This window comes from Esox lucius, chromosome 25, assembly GCF_011004845.1.
Source record: "Esox lucius isolate fEsoLuc1 chromosome 25, fEsoLuc1.pri, whole genome shotgun sequence".
In the NCBI taxonomy this organism is placed as follows: domain Eukaryota; kingdom Metazoa; phylum Chordata; class Actinopteri; order Esociformes; family Esocidae; genus Esox; species Esox lucius.
In genome coordinates, this window is record NC_047593.1 from 9,605,974 (window position 1) to 9,621,581 (window position 15,608).

A 15,608-nucleotide genomic window follows, 5' to 3' on the forward strand; every position below is an offset into this window, starting at 1 on the left:
GTCAGAGTCAATAACCAGCAGCTGTCCCTATGACAAAACAATTATTTGTCAACTTTTAAATAATATAAAAATAATACAATTGTGAATTCTGATATATGGCTACCAATGTTCCTGTAAGCTGCTCAGAAGTAATGCCTGCCCGCACAGACCACAAATTTAAACAGATTTTGCCCAATTCATTTACATTATAGAGGTTTTAGGGGGCATCAAAGCAGAAGTATCAGATCCCTTTTTAATGCCACAATGTAAGTCGTTCTGGAGAAGAGGATCAGCTTACTGACTTAATATGTCAATATAAACATGCCAGTCCTGAACAGACAGGCTCTCCCTTAGTAGATCACAGCAACATAAAATACGCAAGAGCATTATCTAGTTTGAGATTAGGCAACATTAACAAGGGAAAAGTCAATAAACCTTCTCAACGTTTTATTCTGGCTGTCTAGTTTTGCTAGCAATGAACCCAATCATAACGCATATACAAGAGGAAACTTCCTTTCTGACTGCAGCTCCCATTTCATCGATGCCAATTCGTTTGATAGACCAGAGAGAAATGCTAACTGTAGATGACATTTAATAAGATCAGTATAAAGGAGAGAGGTAGTCAAGTGATTCAGCTTTCCGCATGGCTATTTCTAAATAGCTGGAGGCAGCAAACAATGGCTTTCATTTACAAACCTAATGCCTACTTATTTGACTATGAAGCAAGCTATATGAATTTCTTAAAATTCATTTGTGTCTGTATGTATACACACACACACACACACACACACTCGCACTGTGTGTATATAGCCTTTTTTGTGGGAAAAATGAACTTGCTTATATAATTATTATTTTACATATTATTGTTTTTATCTGTAAAGTACTTACAATTATGTTCCAGTTTAGAAGCCGTAATGTAAAGACAGGTTTTATGGCATACTTTAAATAAGTCAATAAGCAGAGTAGCCTACATTGCTAGATCTCTATGGTAATTGTATGGTTGTTTTAAGTGGCAGGCCACTGTGTCACAGACTATACAGAATAAATGTTGGCCTGCATTTAACACCACATAAAAGCTACTGTAGGCTACATCCTTTAAATGAAAATGCTATAGGATTGGCTCCACTGGTTTTGTTTGTAGGCCACTCTTATCATTCTAAATTATGCTAACATAGACTAGCATAACATTGTGGCAATTGCAAATAAGCAAATAAGGCATTAATTTAGCTGGTGGCTGTTTTTGGTTTGGAGGGGCCGGAGCATATTTTATGTACAGCACTTTGCAAAAGTCTTAAGCACCTGAAAGTCAAGGTTGTTGAGAGAATGCCAAGAGTGTGGAAAGGGTGGCTACTTTAGAGAATTGAAAATGTACGTTTTAGTTACCACTCAGTTCCATGATACCCTTGAAGTAGTAGCAATCTTGACTGATACTGGAGCTGCAGCTCTTTCCATGGGCCCTCTCTCCAGGCCTCTTGACATCTAGATGTACAGCCTCAGGATTTTCCGGGGAGTGCAGGCATCGGGACAGAAAGACAGGAGAAAGGTAGGGATGTCGGGTAGAAATTAAGAGAGGATCATAAGGAGAAAAGGGGTAAAGAGTAGTAAGAGGGAGATGAGGAAAGAGAGAGATGATCTAGTCCCTGCTGGTGTAAGGGTGGGGGTTGGGGATGAGGAGAGAGCTGTGGTCTAGTCCGTGTTGATGTGAGGGAGGGAGGGATGAGGAGAGAGCGGTGGTCTAGTCCCTGCTGGTGTGAGGGAGGGAGGAATGAGGAGAGAGCGGAGGTCTAGTCCCTGCTGGTGTGAGGGAGGGAGGAATGAGGAGAGAGCGGTGGTCTAGTCCCTGCTGGTGTGAGGGAGGGAGGAATGAGGAGAGAGCGGTGGTCTAGTCCCTGCTGGTGTGAGGGAGGGAGGAATGAGGAGAGAGCGGTGGTCTAGTCCCTGCTGGTGTGAGGGAGGGAGGAATGAGGAGAGAGCGGTGGTCTAGTAGTAGGGACCTCAGCTTGGGTTGAGGCGGACGGTGCTGGTCATTACCTCCTAGAGGAGACTTACACCACCTCTTGTGGGTAATTGGAACCCACCAAGCTCCTTCCTGGGTGCTAGAGGAGATTAGGTTGAAGGGTGTGATATTAATCTCTTTTTAAGTCACCCCTTCCATCATCCTTGTCCTTGCTGCCTTTTTCCCTTTTTTCTGTCTGACTCCAGAAACCGTCCCTGTACTGAGAAGATTCTGGAAGTGTCTTAACTACACAGAAAGAGTGACTTCTGTCTTCTTTTCTTGGCCCCTCCCTTTTCTCTCTCTCTCTTTCTCTCTCTCTCTCTCTCTCTCTCTCTCTCTCTCTCTCTCTCTCAGGCAGTTCAAGCCCAAACGAAACAAGATTGTCATCGATTTTAATTCTATTAACCACTCTGGGATGCACAATGGGACATTGGGAATACACTCACCTTGAGAGAGAAGGAGAGAGAGGGAGAAAGAGGGAGAGGTGCTTTGATGTCCTATCATTCCACCTCCTTCAATCACCTTCAATGAGTAAAAGTCAAAGTTATCTTTACTGTCATTTTTGAAAACCAAATATGGAAGCTTGGAAAGGTTTTGCTTTTGTCTTTTACTGTTCCACAAGTTCCTTTTATTGTGAAATTGTGTATGGAAACTGAGTCACAGGGTTACTTAATTTTCTGCACTTTGCTAGGAGATTCTATACAGGCGGACTACGACGGTACTTTCATTTAAAACTAGCAGGATTCTTTTCCAGTTGTTCCAATGTGTTAGTCTGACTCTTACAGTTTTTTAGTTTCTAGACCAGCTACTGTATATTTGCATCTTTCTTAATATTTAGCAAAATGTTACAAATGTATTCTTACTGTACTAGGTCATGAATGAAAAGGTGCTGATACTAAATATAACCTGCTATTTTAATATTGATTCAAATCTTTTTTTATAGTGTGTGTCACTCATGTATTATCAACCAAATAAACTACAAAGAATGTTTTGAAGTCATTCAAGTGTTTGTGTCAAGTCCAGTGTTTTCTGTCATACTGAATAATGGCAGTAATCCAATAGTTAAAATATGTTGACTTGACAAAATGTCTGCAGGGTAATGTCCATACCTTGGTGTGTGTGTGTGTGTCTTTCTGTCTCTGTGTAATACAAGCTGCTAATCATTATTGCGCCGGCCAATTTATTATCCCACACTAAAGTAAATTTTTTCAATTTACCCAGAAACGTGTTCAGCCTGCGTTGCCAAGAAACAGGTTTGCAAATAGAGCTGGAGGCTGGATCTGACCAAAAGAAAAATAAAATAGTTAAGAAAGGCCTACGCTTCTCCAGCCTTTAGACTTAAACTGTCTTCATAACATTACATGCTAGTATAGGAATTAGAATTTCAAATGTTTTTTTGCAGTCTCTTGACAAAAAAAAAAAAGCTATGCAAGTTGTGAAGTGCTAATGAAAAGAGCTTGACATTTCAGTGTTTTCCTTCCCATTGAAACAACTTAGTGATTGAGTGAGAAAGAGAGGGAGGACTGAAAAACTCATTGATTCGCCTCATCTAAAGGGTGTAAATTCGGTGAATCTCAGGAGCAGGTTCTGAGAGCCCCGCGGGACGCCAAACACACCTTTCCGTTTCATTCCTCTTTTACCCCCACCTTCTCTTCTCTACCTCAGTACTCTTTTTCAGGCAACTCCCAGCGTCCTTCATTCTTTTTAATAAGTGTCACCCGCTGAGGTTCTCTCTGCTCCTGAGATAAAAAATGTGAGACTATTTTAGACAAGGCAGCCCATCTGAGAACGAGAGAAGAGAAACGGCTGTGAGTTCAGGAGCTTTGGTAGGAGTGGGACGTTGTTTACCGGAAGCTTCCACACGCAATTCTCTTTCTGAAATGTCTGCCCCTCACTGCTGCCAGAATCGCCTTAGTAGTATTCCCTGAACAGCTTTTGTCCTACATGCTCAGTTGCTCACATTGGATTTTGGCATGAGCGTCTCAGGTTTTCTGCCCAGCGCGGATGGCATGAGTGATTGCCGCGGTGGTTGTATAGAAATCGCACAGCAGCCGGCGGCGGCTGGGAGAAACAGATAGGGAAAAGAAGTGAGGAGCATGTCGAGAAGTGAGGTCGCTCCCACGTAGACGAACAGGTGGGCGCGCCGATGAGCAGTGGCTGTCTGTTAGTTTTTTTTTTCCATTTCCTGTCTTTCTCACTTTCTAGGGCCCTTTATCTCTCACCTGTCTTGTTTTTTCATTTGCACGTTTTCCTCCTCCCTCCTTCCCTCTTTTCTTACAGGTTAGTCATTTAGCAGACCCTCTTATCCGAAGAATCTTACAGCTGCAATAGTTTAGGTGCCCTGCGCAAGGGTACCGCAATAGATTTGTTTTGTACCTTGTCTGGTTGGGTAGTCCAAGCAGAAGCCTTTCAGCAATGTACCTTTTAAGCTCTAGGCCCGGGGTGGACAACTAGATTCAGTTGACAGAAAGTCGTGGGACTGGAATATATATATTTTTTTATTATTTTACATGCCAAATTGCTCAAACCTAAGTGCAGAGATTGTTTTTAAAAAGTAATTTCATACTTAGAGAACACTGAGGTCAATTCCTTAAATTCATTCTTACAACTTAAAAGGTAATTCATTTTGAATTCTGCGCCAGTCCCAACATGTCGTAAACAACACGTGTGGAAGTCTCCTGGGTACAGCACTTGGCTGTGGGCAGAGTTGGGGTGATTCCAAAAAAACAGTAACTGTAACCCATTACGTTACCAACAAAAATATTGTAATTGGATTACAGATACGTTTGAAATGTATGATTACTTTTGGATTACTTCAATTGAAAAATAATAGGAGAGTGAATAAATTGACACTTTGTATGTTTGAGTTTATTATTTAATGTTATAAAAACATTGTTATTTGAGCAAAAATATGAATTGCGCCTCAGTTTGTTTGTGAGATCATCATGTGCACAAAGGTGGACATGCTTAACCAGTTCAGTGACTTTGGAAGAGCTAGTTTAAATATCTCTGGTTTTGGTTGGTTGGGTGCCTGGTAAAAACAGAGTATATCTTTGATAATATTAGCATATATTAGTCATATAAAATGTTATTTATTTATCTACTGGATGCATAATTCTCAGAACAATGATAGGCAATAGGCATACCTGGTGTTATATATTTTTCAAGTTCAAGGTTTATTTGTCACATGCACCTAGCCACACAGCCAGGACGAGTTGCACGGGAGACCTTTTACAGGGATTGTTTAATAGATTAGGCAACTATTTGTTAGATAGCTGTAACATGGCGCTGCCTTCAAGATAAAACATTATATGGAATTTACCACGACATTTGAAGAGAAAAGGTGTGTTGGGAAGCACTCTGCCAAAGGATGATTATTTGTATTTCACATACAGGTAGGCCATGTGATTTTGCTTGCTTTGCTTCTCTGAAAATTGTGTTCATTGGTTATTGATTGGCTGCTGACTTCATTTACTTTAAGCTAAGAGTGCAGGTTTATAATCACAGTTTACGTTTTGAACATTCATCACTGGTTCCATAATAATCGTAGGTTACGTTTGTGCAGGTAAATTGTATTTCTATGCGGGTGTTCACGATTGCTTTGTGCAAGATTTAGTTTATGCAAGAAAATCTACGGATATCTTAATTTTTATATACAACAATGTCAATACCCTTTTTGAGTAATTGCCAATTATTTTTCAACAATATTTTGAAGCAATTAAAAACATGAATAAAACATGACAGAACAGGCTTAAGCATCATTAGATTTTAGTTTATGTTCAGATAAAAAGTCAGATTCTGGAAGATCAAGGTTTATTGGATTAATTGGAATGACTGAATATCTGACAGACATTTAGCGTGTAATGTAAAGATGTAGGCCAATCATATTGAAGTAAAAAGCAATGGTTTAGAAACCCATTTCCAAAGGCACCGTAACCTACACATCCCTTCAGTTTTTGGCCAGCTATGTAAACTCTAACATTGATTGATCCCGCAAAAGGTGTTCAGTTGGTTATAGGTGATTCCTATTTTTTTTCCCCAATGCCTCTTAATATGAAAGTAATTCAATTACGTTACTGATTTAGAGTAATCAAAAAGTTACATTACTGATTACAAATGTGGACAGTTAACTTGTAACTGTAATGGATTACATTTAAAAACCTGCCTCATCTAAAGGCTATTACCTACCCAACCCTTGCTGGGAGGTATTCTGCCATTACTGCGTCCAAAATATCACAGATTAATGCAGTTTCAAAACTGCAAACTTTACGTTTACAGTAAATATGGTGGTGTTATAAGAGATATACAGTAAAGTCAAGGTCTGAACCGTACGTCCTCAGTCTTCACAAGTGAGGATGTCTCGTCGTTGTAGTACCGTGACTAAGGTCTCCCACTAAGACATCAGACCTTCTACACAGGTGAAATGACACATGAAGCTGTGTGAGCCTGTAATGAAGCATGAGAACAAGCAGTGTGTAGCAGTTTGCCATTTATTAGCCAGACGCTGCAGTGTCTGTTGTCTACCTACGCACCTGCAGATATAATTTGAATACTTTGCAGAAGTTCATCGTCTAAGTTCCAGGAGAGGATTATTTGAGTGGAATCTATAATAACTCAGTATGACTGAAGAAGGCTTGGATGTCATCATTTTAATAAGAAACTCAGATTTTGTCTGTTCAACCCTTTAAATTAAGTTTGTACTCTCGTAGCTTGTTGTCTTTTGTTCTTTCAGACGGCTGCGTTCTCGAAAGATGTCGAGGGTGAAATTAGACGATGGTCTCTGCGAGACGCCGAAGTAACATTTCTGTGCAGTACATTCTCCTCCCGTTGAATCTGTGGACTTTTAAAGGTCAGTTCTTATAATGGCACAACATGATGAAATTGTCACCCGTCAAGTCTTTCATTAACCTAGAATTAAACAATACGTCTTCATGCGGCAGCCATTTTATGGTTCACTTCCCTGATTGAGCTACATGCTCTGCGGTAACAGGGAAATGACTGATTTGACTTGAGGTCACGACAGGCCTAGAGACTGACTGAGATGGTCTAAATAGGATTTAGCAGGGATACTTTGGACAGGCGCGTCAACCGTAGGGATAAAAAGAAATGTTGAACAAAAGTATACTAGTGGTCATTTCCACCAGTCTATCCCCTTAGACATAGTTTTTCATGGCTTGGCATCAGTAGAGCTTGGTGCATACAGTCCTGGATGTATCCATACTCCCAGACGTTTATTGGAGGTAGTTCAGGAGATAGTTCATTCACGTTTTGTTATAAATAATAAACACAAATGTATGTGTTTTGTCTTGTCCTGTCTCTAATGGGAAAACATGAAAATGCAGATTACAAGGTAATGTAACAGAAGGTTCAGTTAGAAATGCACGGTCCAGAGCTGATAATGGTCCTCTGTCAGATAAAATAAGTACTTGTGTCAGCTCTGGCGAATCTGTTTCTGTCTACGATGTTCAGCACGTTTCACATCATTGAATACAGCCCTGTTGTCACCTCCATTCAGCTCCATGATTGTCGCTTCACAAGACCAATTTAGCTTTACTGTGCAGTGTCACTGGGGTCTGCAGGGAAGTGGAACTACCGGATCATGACCCTCGAGACGAGAGCTTAACATTCCTTATTCAATAGTCTGATAGGATGAGAACTATATGAATCATTTATTACATTAATAAATTACACATTTAAAATGTATATTTTATGTCCAGACAAAACTCGACATGGACTTGCTTCCCAATTTTCAGGACTCGAGAATGGATTTAGACCTGACCGTTGATGACTGCCTTGGACGTGCCATTTTAACCATTGGCGACGGGGAGTCGAAAACATTTTCTTGTAGGTACTTTTTATGTAGGAGGGATGGGCTATGGTGAGGAGAAATAATATTAGCACCAATAAAATCTTGTTCTTCCAGTATACCACTAACTCCTGAGATGCTTTTTTGCTAGTATATACTGATTACCAATACCAAGGCAATTAGAACAGTAAAGTTATTCGATGTCTTACTCGTGGTATACACCCGGTATATAACCTTTTATTTCCTCTACCAACCAATGTTTTAGTTATAAAATAATTTGTTTCTTCTGACTAATCACAACCCTGGTAAGAAGCCTACATGTAAACATTTGGTGCCATGGCAAAGTAGAAAATGTAAACCATTTCATGACTGCAATACATTTACTTGAGCACTGGAACTCCACTTTTGGCCATATGATGTGTGACTCAACTTGGAACTCGGGCCATTGGAGGCAAGGACACAAACTCAACTGGGATTCAGCCATAGTGATTTGTGGCTTGATTTGGAATCGAGCACAGGGGACTTCATTTCTTGGTTTAATTTGTGGTTTAAGATGAATTATCCTTTTAAAGATGGAGTTTGTCGACAATGTGTGAAACTTTAAAGGTGGAGATGGAAACAGGAAATGCAATGAATTAGATTTATGTGAGTCATTAAGGCTAAGAGTGAGCTATACACCCACCTTTAACAAACTGGTAGTTGGGTTACAAAAGCCATTGATGGAAAATCATACACGTTTTGTTGCCATTGAGGCAAATACATGAAAACAGTCAACAAAAGCTTCCTTGACTGACCATTTTTGGTGACTACTACCAAAGCCTTTGTTTGGACAGAACCAATCCATCCACCAATTGTTAGTAGACTTTATATCAGTCTCCTTTTTTCTCAAAGTACTTTTGAAGATTTTGAATTTATTTTCCATATCAGCAACGGGGGGCTTGGGGTTGTACTTTAGTTCGTAATCTGTCCCAAGCTTTTCCAAACAGGAGTCATTGCCAAAGAATTGCATTGTTTTTTGTCAGCTTGATTAAACACTCAGAATATGAGTATGAGATTAAATGTTTTATCTTTTAATGTTTGATGAGGTGGGAGAGTACAAATGTATGGACCTGAGACCATTTATCCATACTGAATCTCTGCAGATCTTTCTGAATCCTTGCAATCTCCTCTTCCAAGGGTTGGTGTCTAATTGTGGTTTTAGAGACTTTTGTACAGGTCATGTGACATTTCTGAGCTATCCAGTCCTTTTTATTCTCATTCTAATCCGCCAAGTTGTTGAGTTTGGTGTGCCTAATGTATTGGCTGTGGCTTCGATCAATTTATTCTGATATTTGAATCATGACCATGACTTGCATCTAACATTGTCAGACACCAGCAACCGTTTCCATAATGTAGAAACCTAAAAAGAGACAGCTGTATATTGTCCAAATACTTTTGGTCCCCTTAAATAGGATAACTACACAGATCAGCCATAACATTATGACCACCTGCCTAATATTGTGCAGGTCCCCATATTTGCCACCAAAACAGCTCTGACCCATTGAGGCATGGACTCCACTAGACCTCTGAAGGTGTGCTGTGGTATCTGGCACCAAGACGTTAGCAGCAGGTCCTTTAAATCCTATAAGTTGCGAGGTTGGGCCTCCATGGATTGGACTTGTTTGCCCAGCAAATCCCACAGATGCTCGATTGGATTGAGATCTGAGGAATTTAGAGGCTAAATTAACACCTTGAACTTGTTGTTGTTTTCCTCAAACAATTCCTGGACCATTTTTGCTTTGTGACAGGGTGCATTATCCTGCTGAAAGAGGCCTGTGCCATCAGGGAATACCGTTACCATGAGAGGGTGCACATGGTCTGCAACAATGCTCAGGTAGGTGGTACGTGTCAAAGTAACATCCACATGAATGGCAGGACCCAAGGTTTCCCAGCAGAACATTGTCCAAAGCGTCACACTGCCTCCGACGGCTTCGCCGGCTCCTTCCCATAGTGCATCCTGTTACCATGTGTTCTCCAGGTAAGTGACACACACGCACCCGGCCATCCACGTGATGTAAAAGAAAGCGTGATTCATCAGACCAGGCCACCTTCTTCCATTGCTCTGTGGTCCAGTTCTGATGCTTACGTGCCCAATGTAGGCACTTTCGGCAGTAGACGGGTCAGCATGGGCACCTTGACTGGTCTGCAGCTACACAGCCCCATATGCAACAAACAGCGATGCACTGTGTATTCTGACACCTTTCTATCTGTAGCAGCATTAACTTTTTCAGCAGTTTGAGCTACAGTAGCTCGTCTGTTGGATCGGACCACACGGGCCAGCCTTCGCTCTCTATGTACATCAATGAGCCTTGGCTGTCCATGACCCTGTCGCCGGTTCACCACTTTTCCTTCCTTGGACCATTTTTGATAGGTACTGACCACTGCAGACCGGGAACACCCCACAAGGACTGCAGTTTTGGAGATGCTCCGACCCAGTCGTGTAGCCATCACAATTTGGCCTTTGTCAAAGTCTCTCAGGATCCTTATGCTTGCCCCATACAGAACATAAATGTATTTTAAATATATTTTTGAACACATTTGGAAAATATATTCCTGAATACATTTGTATTCAAAATGTTTGAAATTGGCCTCTTAAATATATTTATAACTTTTTTTAATGCATTTAAAAAAATATATGTCAGCCAGGTGGTGTTTCGAAACCTGCAAACTTATGTTCCACAGTCAGGCACACTAAACACTACTCCAAACAGGATTATATCTTTGGAAGAGGCAAGTAGTGGTCCTACCAAGTTTTCCTTAGTACATTATTTGTGACTATAAGATTAAATGTATTTTGGTAATGTATATTTATAAAATGTGTTTCACCTAAATGTGATGTAATCAATACGTCATTTTACTTTCTAAGGATCTGAAAAATGCTTTTTAATACAGGCTTCAAAATACATTTTATAATGTATTTTCTATAATACATTACAATTGTAATGAGAGCATTGTTGACGGTGAAATACATTTGGACAAAACTGAAATGTATTTTGATAGATTACATTTATTTTTAATAAAGTTAAAGGTATTTATACTTTTCTAAATACATTTCAGAGTAAAAGGTGAAATACATTTTGATACCTGAAATGTATTTTGAATAAAGATAAATGTATGTATACAATTTTAAATACATTTCAGAATATAAGGTGAAATACATTTTGATACCTGAAATGCATTTTGAATTAAGTTAAATGTATTCGACATATATTCATCATATATTCTACATGCATTTTGCATTGCAAAAATATCTTTATTTTCCATATGGGCCCCGTTTTGACCTGCTTCTAACACATCAACTTTGAGGACAGAATGTTTAATTGCTACCTAATATATCCCACCCACTGACCGGTGCCATGATAACGAGATAATCAGTGTTATTCACCAGTCAGTGGTCCTAATGTTATGGCTGATCGGTATATGTACAAGATATGCTGTTATGCTCTAAATGGTTCATACAAAATGGATGAAAATACCCTCAAGTTAGGGCTGATTGTCTGTACTTTATACATTTCACCATTATACAAATTATAGTCAAGCATTTAGTCAACTTCAGCTGCCAATTGTATTGTTGTACTGTACGTGTAATATTTTTTTTTTCAAAAAGTCAACATTTATAATAGATTCAGAATTTCTGAGATACATAGCGTCTCATGGGGCACAGACGTTATGATCCGCCACCAAAAAGCTGAGACAGAAATTTAGTATTTCATGGTGAACAGTGGAAAATTCACAGGGAATTTGAGTGTTCAGCCTCTCTGTCAACACACAGTAGTGATTAATGGAGACAATTATGCACACAATGATATTTTTGAGACATTTACATATAACATTTTGCGATTTTTACCCACTTTTTATTGATTTACAGTCTACACTACAGTGTATAAAACCTTTTAGACCCTGATCAATTTGGAAACATTTTGACAGTTTTTTATAGGATACTTCTTAGCTTGATTTCTAGGCGAAAATTTCATGGTCGCTTATTGAAATGGTGTTTGTATTTATCTATACTCCATTTTTTCTGTTTTGCTGATTTGAAAATATGGAACAAAGAGATTTGTTTCAAGGTATTTGTGTTTTCAGTGACTTTACCCAAACAGGAGTCTGTGTTAGCAGCAGTGGCACCTAGGAGGTCCAGGGCCATTTGGTTTTATTGTTCATGTCATTGTATTTACTGTAACAAACTGTTGCCCTAAGAACTGTCTGAGTTCTACTCTGATAACGCACACCTTTGCTATAGTTTCAGAATTGAAATGTTAGATTTCAGCGGTGGCATACCTCTGCTCCAGGAAAGAGGCACTGGTATGAGGCCATCTGTATGAGACCGTCTGTGTGCTCTTTAGAAGACGTCGTCTGTGTGAGATGGTCCTTGCGGGATGAACAGGGGCGTCTGTTGTCTGTATGGGGAGGTTCAGAAAGTAGTTAGCCAGGATTCAATATTAGGTCCTTTACTATGTGCCCTGTATGTTGTTAATATCTCTAACTCTGAGACCTTTTTTATTTCTGTTGATGACACTGTACTATACTCTGATGCTCCCTCTGTAGCAAAAGCTTTTGCACACCTGCAGTCTGATTTGCAACTGTTACCAAAACAATTACTTTTGGATATCAGATTAGTTCTAAATGCAAGTAAACAACATTATTATTATTATTGCCTAGGTCCCAAAGTCTAGGTCTGGATGATTTTAAAATTACTACAGAGAATGGTTCTTTTATAAAGCCTGTTACCTTTCACAAATTCCTTGGTATTTGGTTAGATGATAAGCTGTTCTTTTTTTAAACGTTGAACTGGTAAAGAAGTTAAAGGTTAAAGTCTGTTTCTTCTACAAATCCTGTCATAGATGGTTTAGGTTGGTTGTTGACCTTTTAAAATCAGCCAGTGGCAATAAAAAGATGGCTACATACCTGAAAATACCATCTCCACTATTAGGGCAATGATTAATACATGTTAAGCAACTGTGATGAACCTGCCTGGAAGAGGACACACATTTTCCCCCCACTCAAAGTGAGAAGGATGGTGGCAAAACAAATCTCCATGGATCACAGTGGAGAATTGTAGTTGATTACATCTTTGGGTCAAGTCTCCAAAAGTACAATGTACACTTATAGTCATTTGGATGGGTTGCCAACAGAAAGCCTTTGCTGTCACTAAACCACAAACGTATAAGCACCTGCAGTTTGATAAATGTCATTGGAACTTTAAATAGAACCATGTTATACAGTATGATGAATCTAAATGGCAGAAAATTCCAGATGTGGGTTTGTTGTAAAAAGAGCCATTGTCATGCAGAGTAGAACCTAATACCCACTGTGAAGTAGGATGTTTTACTTCCAAAGTATGATGTGGGGCTGTTTTACAAAAGGCCCTGGGAACCGTGTAGGGAAACATGGCAACATGGACCAGGAGGTTGTTGTTGGAGGACAACACTCCAAAGCATACCTCCACATCCACACAAAAACTATTCACTGACCATAGGATCTAGGTTTTGCAATGGCTGTCACAGTCACCTGACCTTAGTCCCATTTACCACTTGTGAGTGAGCTGAAGAGGACCGTCCACAAGTAGAGACCAAGAACTCTGAATGATCTGGAGAGTTTCTGCAGGGAGGAATGATCTTATCTTTCCCTGTGTTTTCTGTCAGCTCAAACATCATAGGATATTAATCAGAGCTGTTATCTCGGACGCACCGAGTACAAAATGCAGGGCTGCCAGTAATTAAGGCATGCGTATTTCTTACTGTAATTATTTTTCTTCACACCATTTTCCCTCAAGGTTAGATTCATATGATTTGTTTGAGTGTAAGTTCCTGCAGGTAAACAACAATTTGTAAACAACATATTTTTTCAGAGGCTTTTTTGTTCTTATTAACCTTGGGTGCTTCTAATTCTGGATGGTATGCCTCAGCGACAGCACCATTTGCTGGTGAAAACTTTTGTCCGTGTCATTGCCTCTTATACAAAACAAACTCAACCCGTGGATGGGAAAGACACGTGTTTAAAAAGTATTATTTGTTCTCACTCTCCCGCATCCTGTCTTTCAGTAGGAGAAACGGCCGCGGAGTCTGTCACAAATTGGCAGAACGTGGAGAGGAGGCGAGGGCCACTGCTAAAGCACAACATTGCTTCACAGAAACCAGCGTCCTTGGACCTATTATACGGCGACGTCTGTCTAGTAGAAGAACTGTCCTTCACAAACCTATACTCACCAGCAAAACAACCATGCGCAAATGAAGAGATTAATGACAGATCTGAGGCGATCCGTCTTTCTATAGAATCACAGTGTTATCTCGCACGCAAACCCTGTCAAAAAGGGTGCCTTTGTCTGAGCAGGCATAGACTACTAGATCTGTCCGGTCCCGGTGCTTTGAGGATTAATTTTTTTTTTTTAATCCTGTCAAGATTCCCGGGGTAACTTGCCTGGCTGACACCAGCTCTCAAAGTTCTACTGTCGACGTGTCTGGTTGCGTCAGCCAAGCTATGAGGTAACAACTTGGACTCATTTCAATCAAGCCTGCATTGTCGTATTCACACACTCGCTCGTTTTCCAATTATCAAATTAACTCTACGTACTCTATGAAAACCTGTAACTACTGGTTAGGCTGCTCCCTTTACTGTTAGTTTTTCACTTTTCCCGAATTGAAGTGTGGGGTGACAAATGTCATGTTGTGATTAAAGACTCTGTGTTAACGTTGCTATAGCCCGTTCGAATGAATCGCAGACCTTACGCCTGAGGCTCAGTGTCACACAACACGCGCGCACACACAGAGGAAGTGTTGAAGATTTGAATGTTGATTTCCGTCACCTTGCTCCTCTCACAAATATAATTGATTATGTTTCAGTCTATTACAGGGGCAGAGGGAGTTGGTTCAGCTAAGAAAGGAGAGTGAAGAGACAGGTGGGACGGAGGTGAGGAAAATTGAAAGGAAGACAGATTGAGGGTGAGATATCATTTTAAAGACGCCACACTAGAGTACACTGCGTCACTATAAAGCCATAGGACATCAGGATAAAAGTGCCAGCCCTGCAAGTGAAGGAAAAAAAAAGCAAACATGGTTAAAACCGGTTTTAAATCTCCCTCATTGACAGAGCACAACACCCCCTGAACTGAGTGAAGGGACATTTATAAATCTCTGTATATTAACAACTTGTAGGAATCAAGATGTTGTTTTGCCAGAAGAGCCCCTGGTCTGGGAAATTGGATTTCCTGTTCTACCCCCCTCCCCACATACACACGCACGCACGCACACACACACACATTGGGTAGTTCTCTGAGCTTCTCTAATTGCTGTGGGACAACGGCCCTCTTTCTGTCGACTGGACAGGAGCTGCAATGGGTATGTGTCGTCTCTCTAATGGAAGACAGACCTTGCCATGGGCTGAATGACGACGTCTCCCTGCCTGAAAAATAACTCCCTCCACGTCCACTCACTACACAATTATACCCACTTATGGACTTCATTTTAAGAACCGTATTAGACCATTTATAAAGGCATGTATAGAAGTATGTTAACATTTAACAATGATTACGCCTACATTTATTAAGCATTTGTGAATCATTAGTAGCATATTTTTGCTGCCACTCATAAAAAGATGGGCGGGCCATTGGTAGACATCCCAGCAGTAGCCGGTTTAATAAGCAAAGGATTTTTACGGAGATGTTTACACATTCACGAATAATTTGCTTATGGAAATGTATAGGCAAACACAGTGCTTCATGAATAGTTTATAAATGCCTTAACAATAGTTTATTACGGACCTTTAAAATGTTACTGAATTCTCTTATTTGCA

General features: G+C 40.0%; 1 protein-coding gene across 1 annotated transcript in view; it reads left to right on the forward strand.

The window, feature by feature from the left end:
• dctd (dCMP deaminase) overlaps positions 1 to 2,973 on the forward strand; it is a 35,784-nt gene extending 32,811 nt beyond the window's left edge. The window contains 1 exon segment of the mRNA NM_001304212.1: positions 2,330 to 2,973. Within this exon segment, the coding sequence (NP_001291141.1) occupies positions 2,330 to 2,426 (97 nt within the window). The 3' untranslated portion in view covers positions 2,427 to 2,973.
• The last annotated feature ends 12,635 nt before the right edge of the window (positions 2,974 to 15,608 follow it).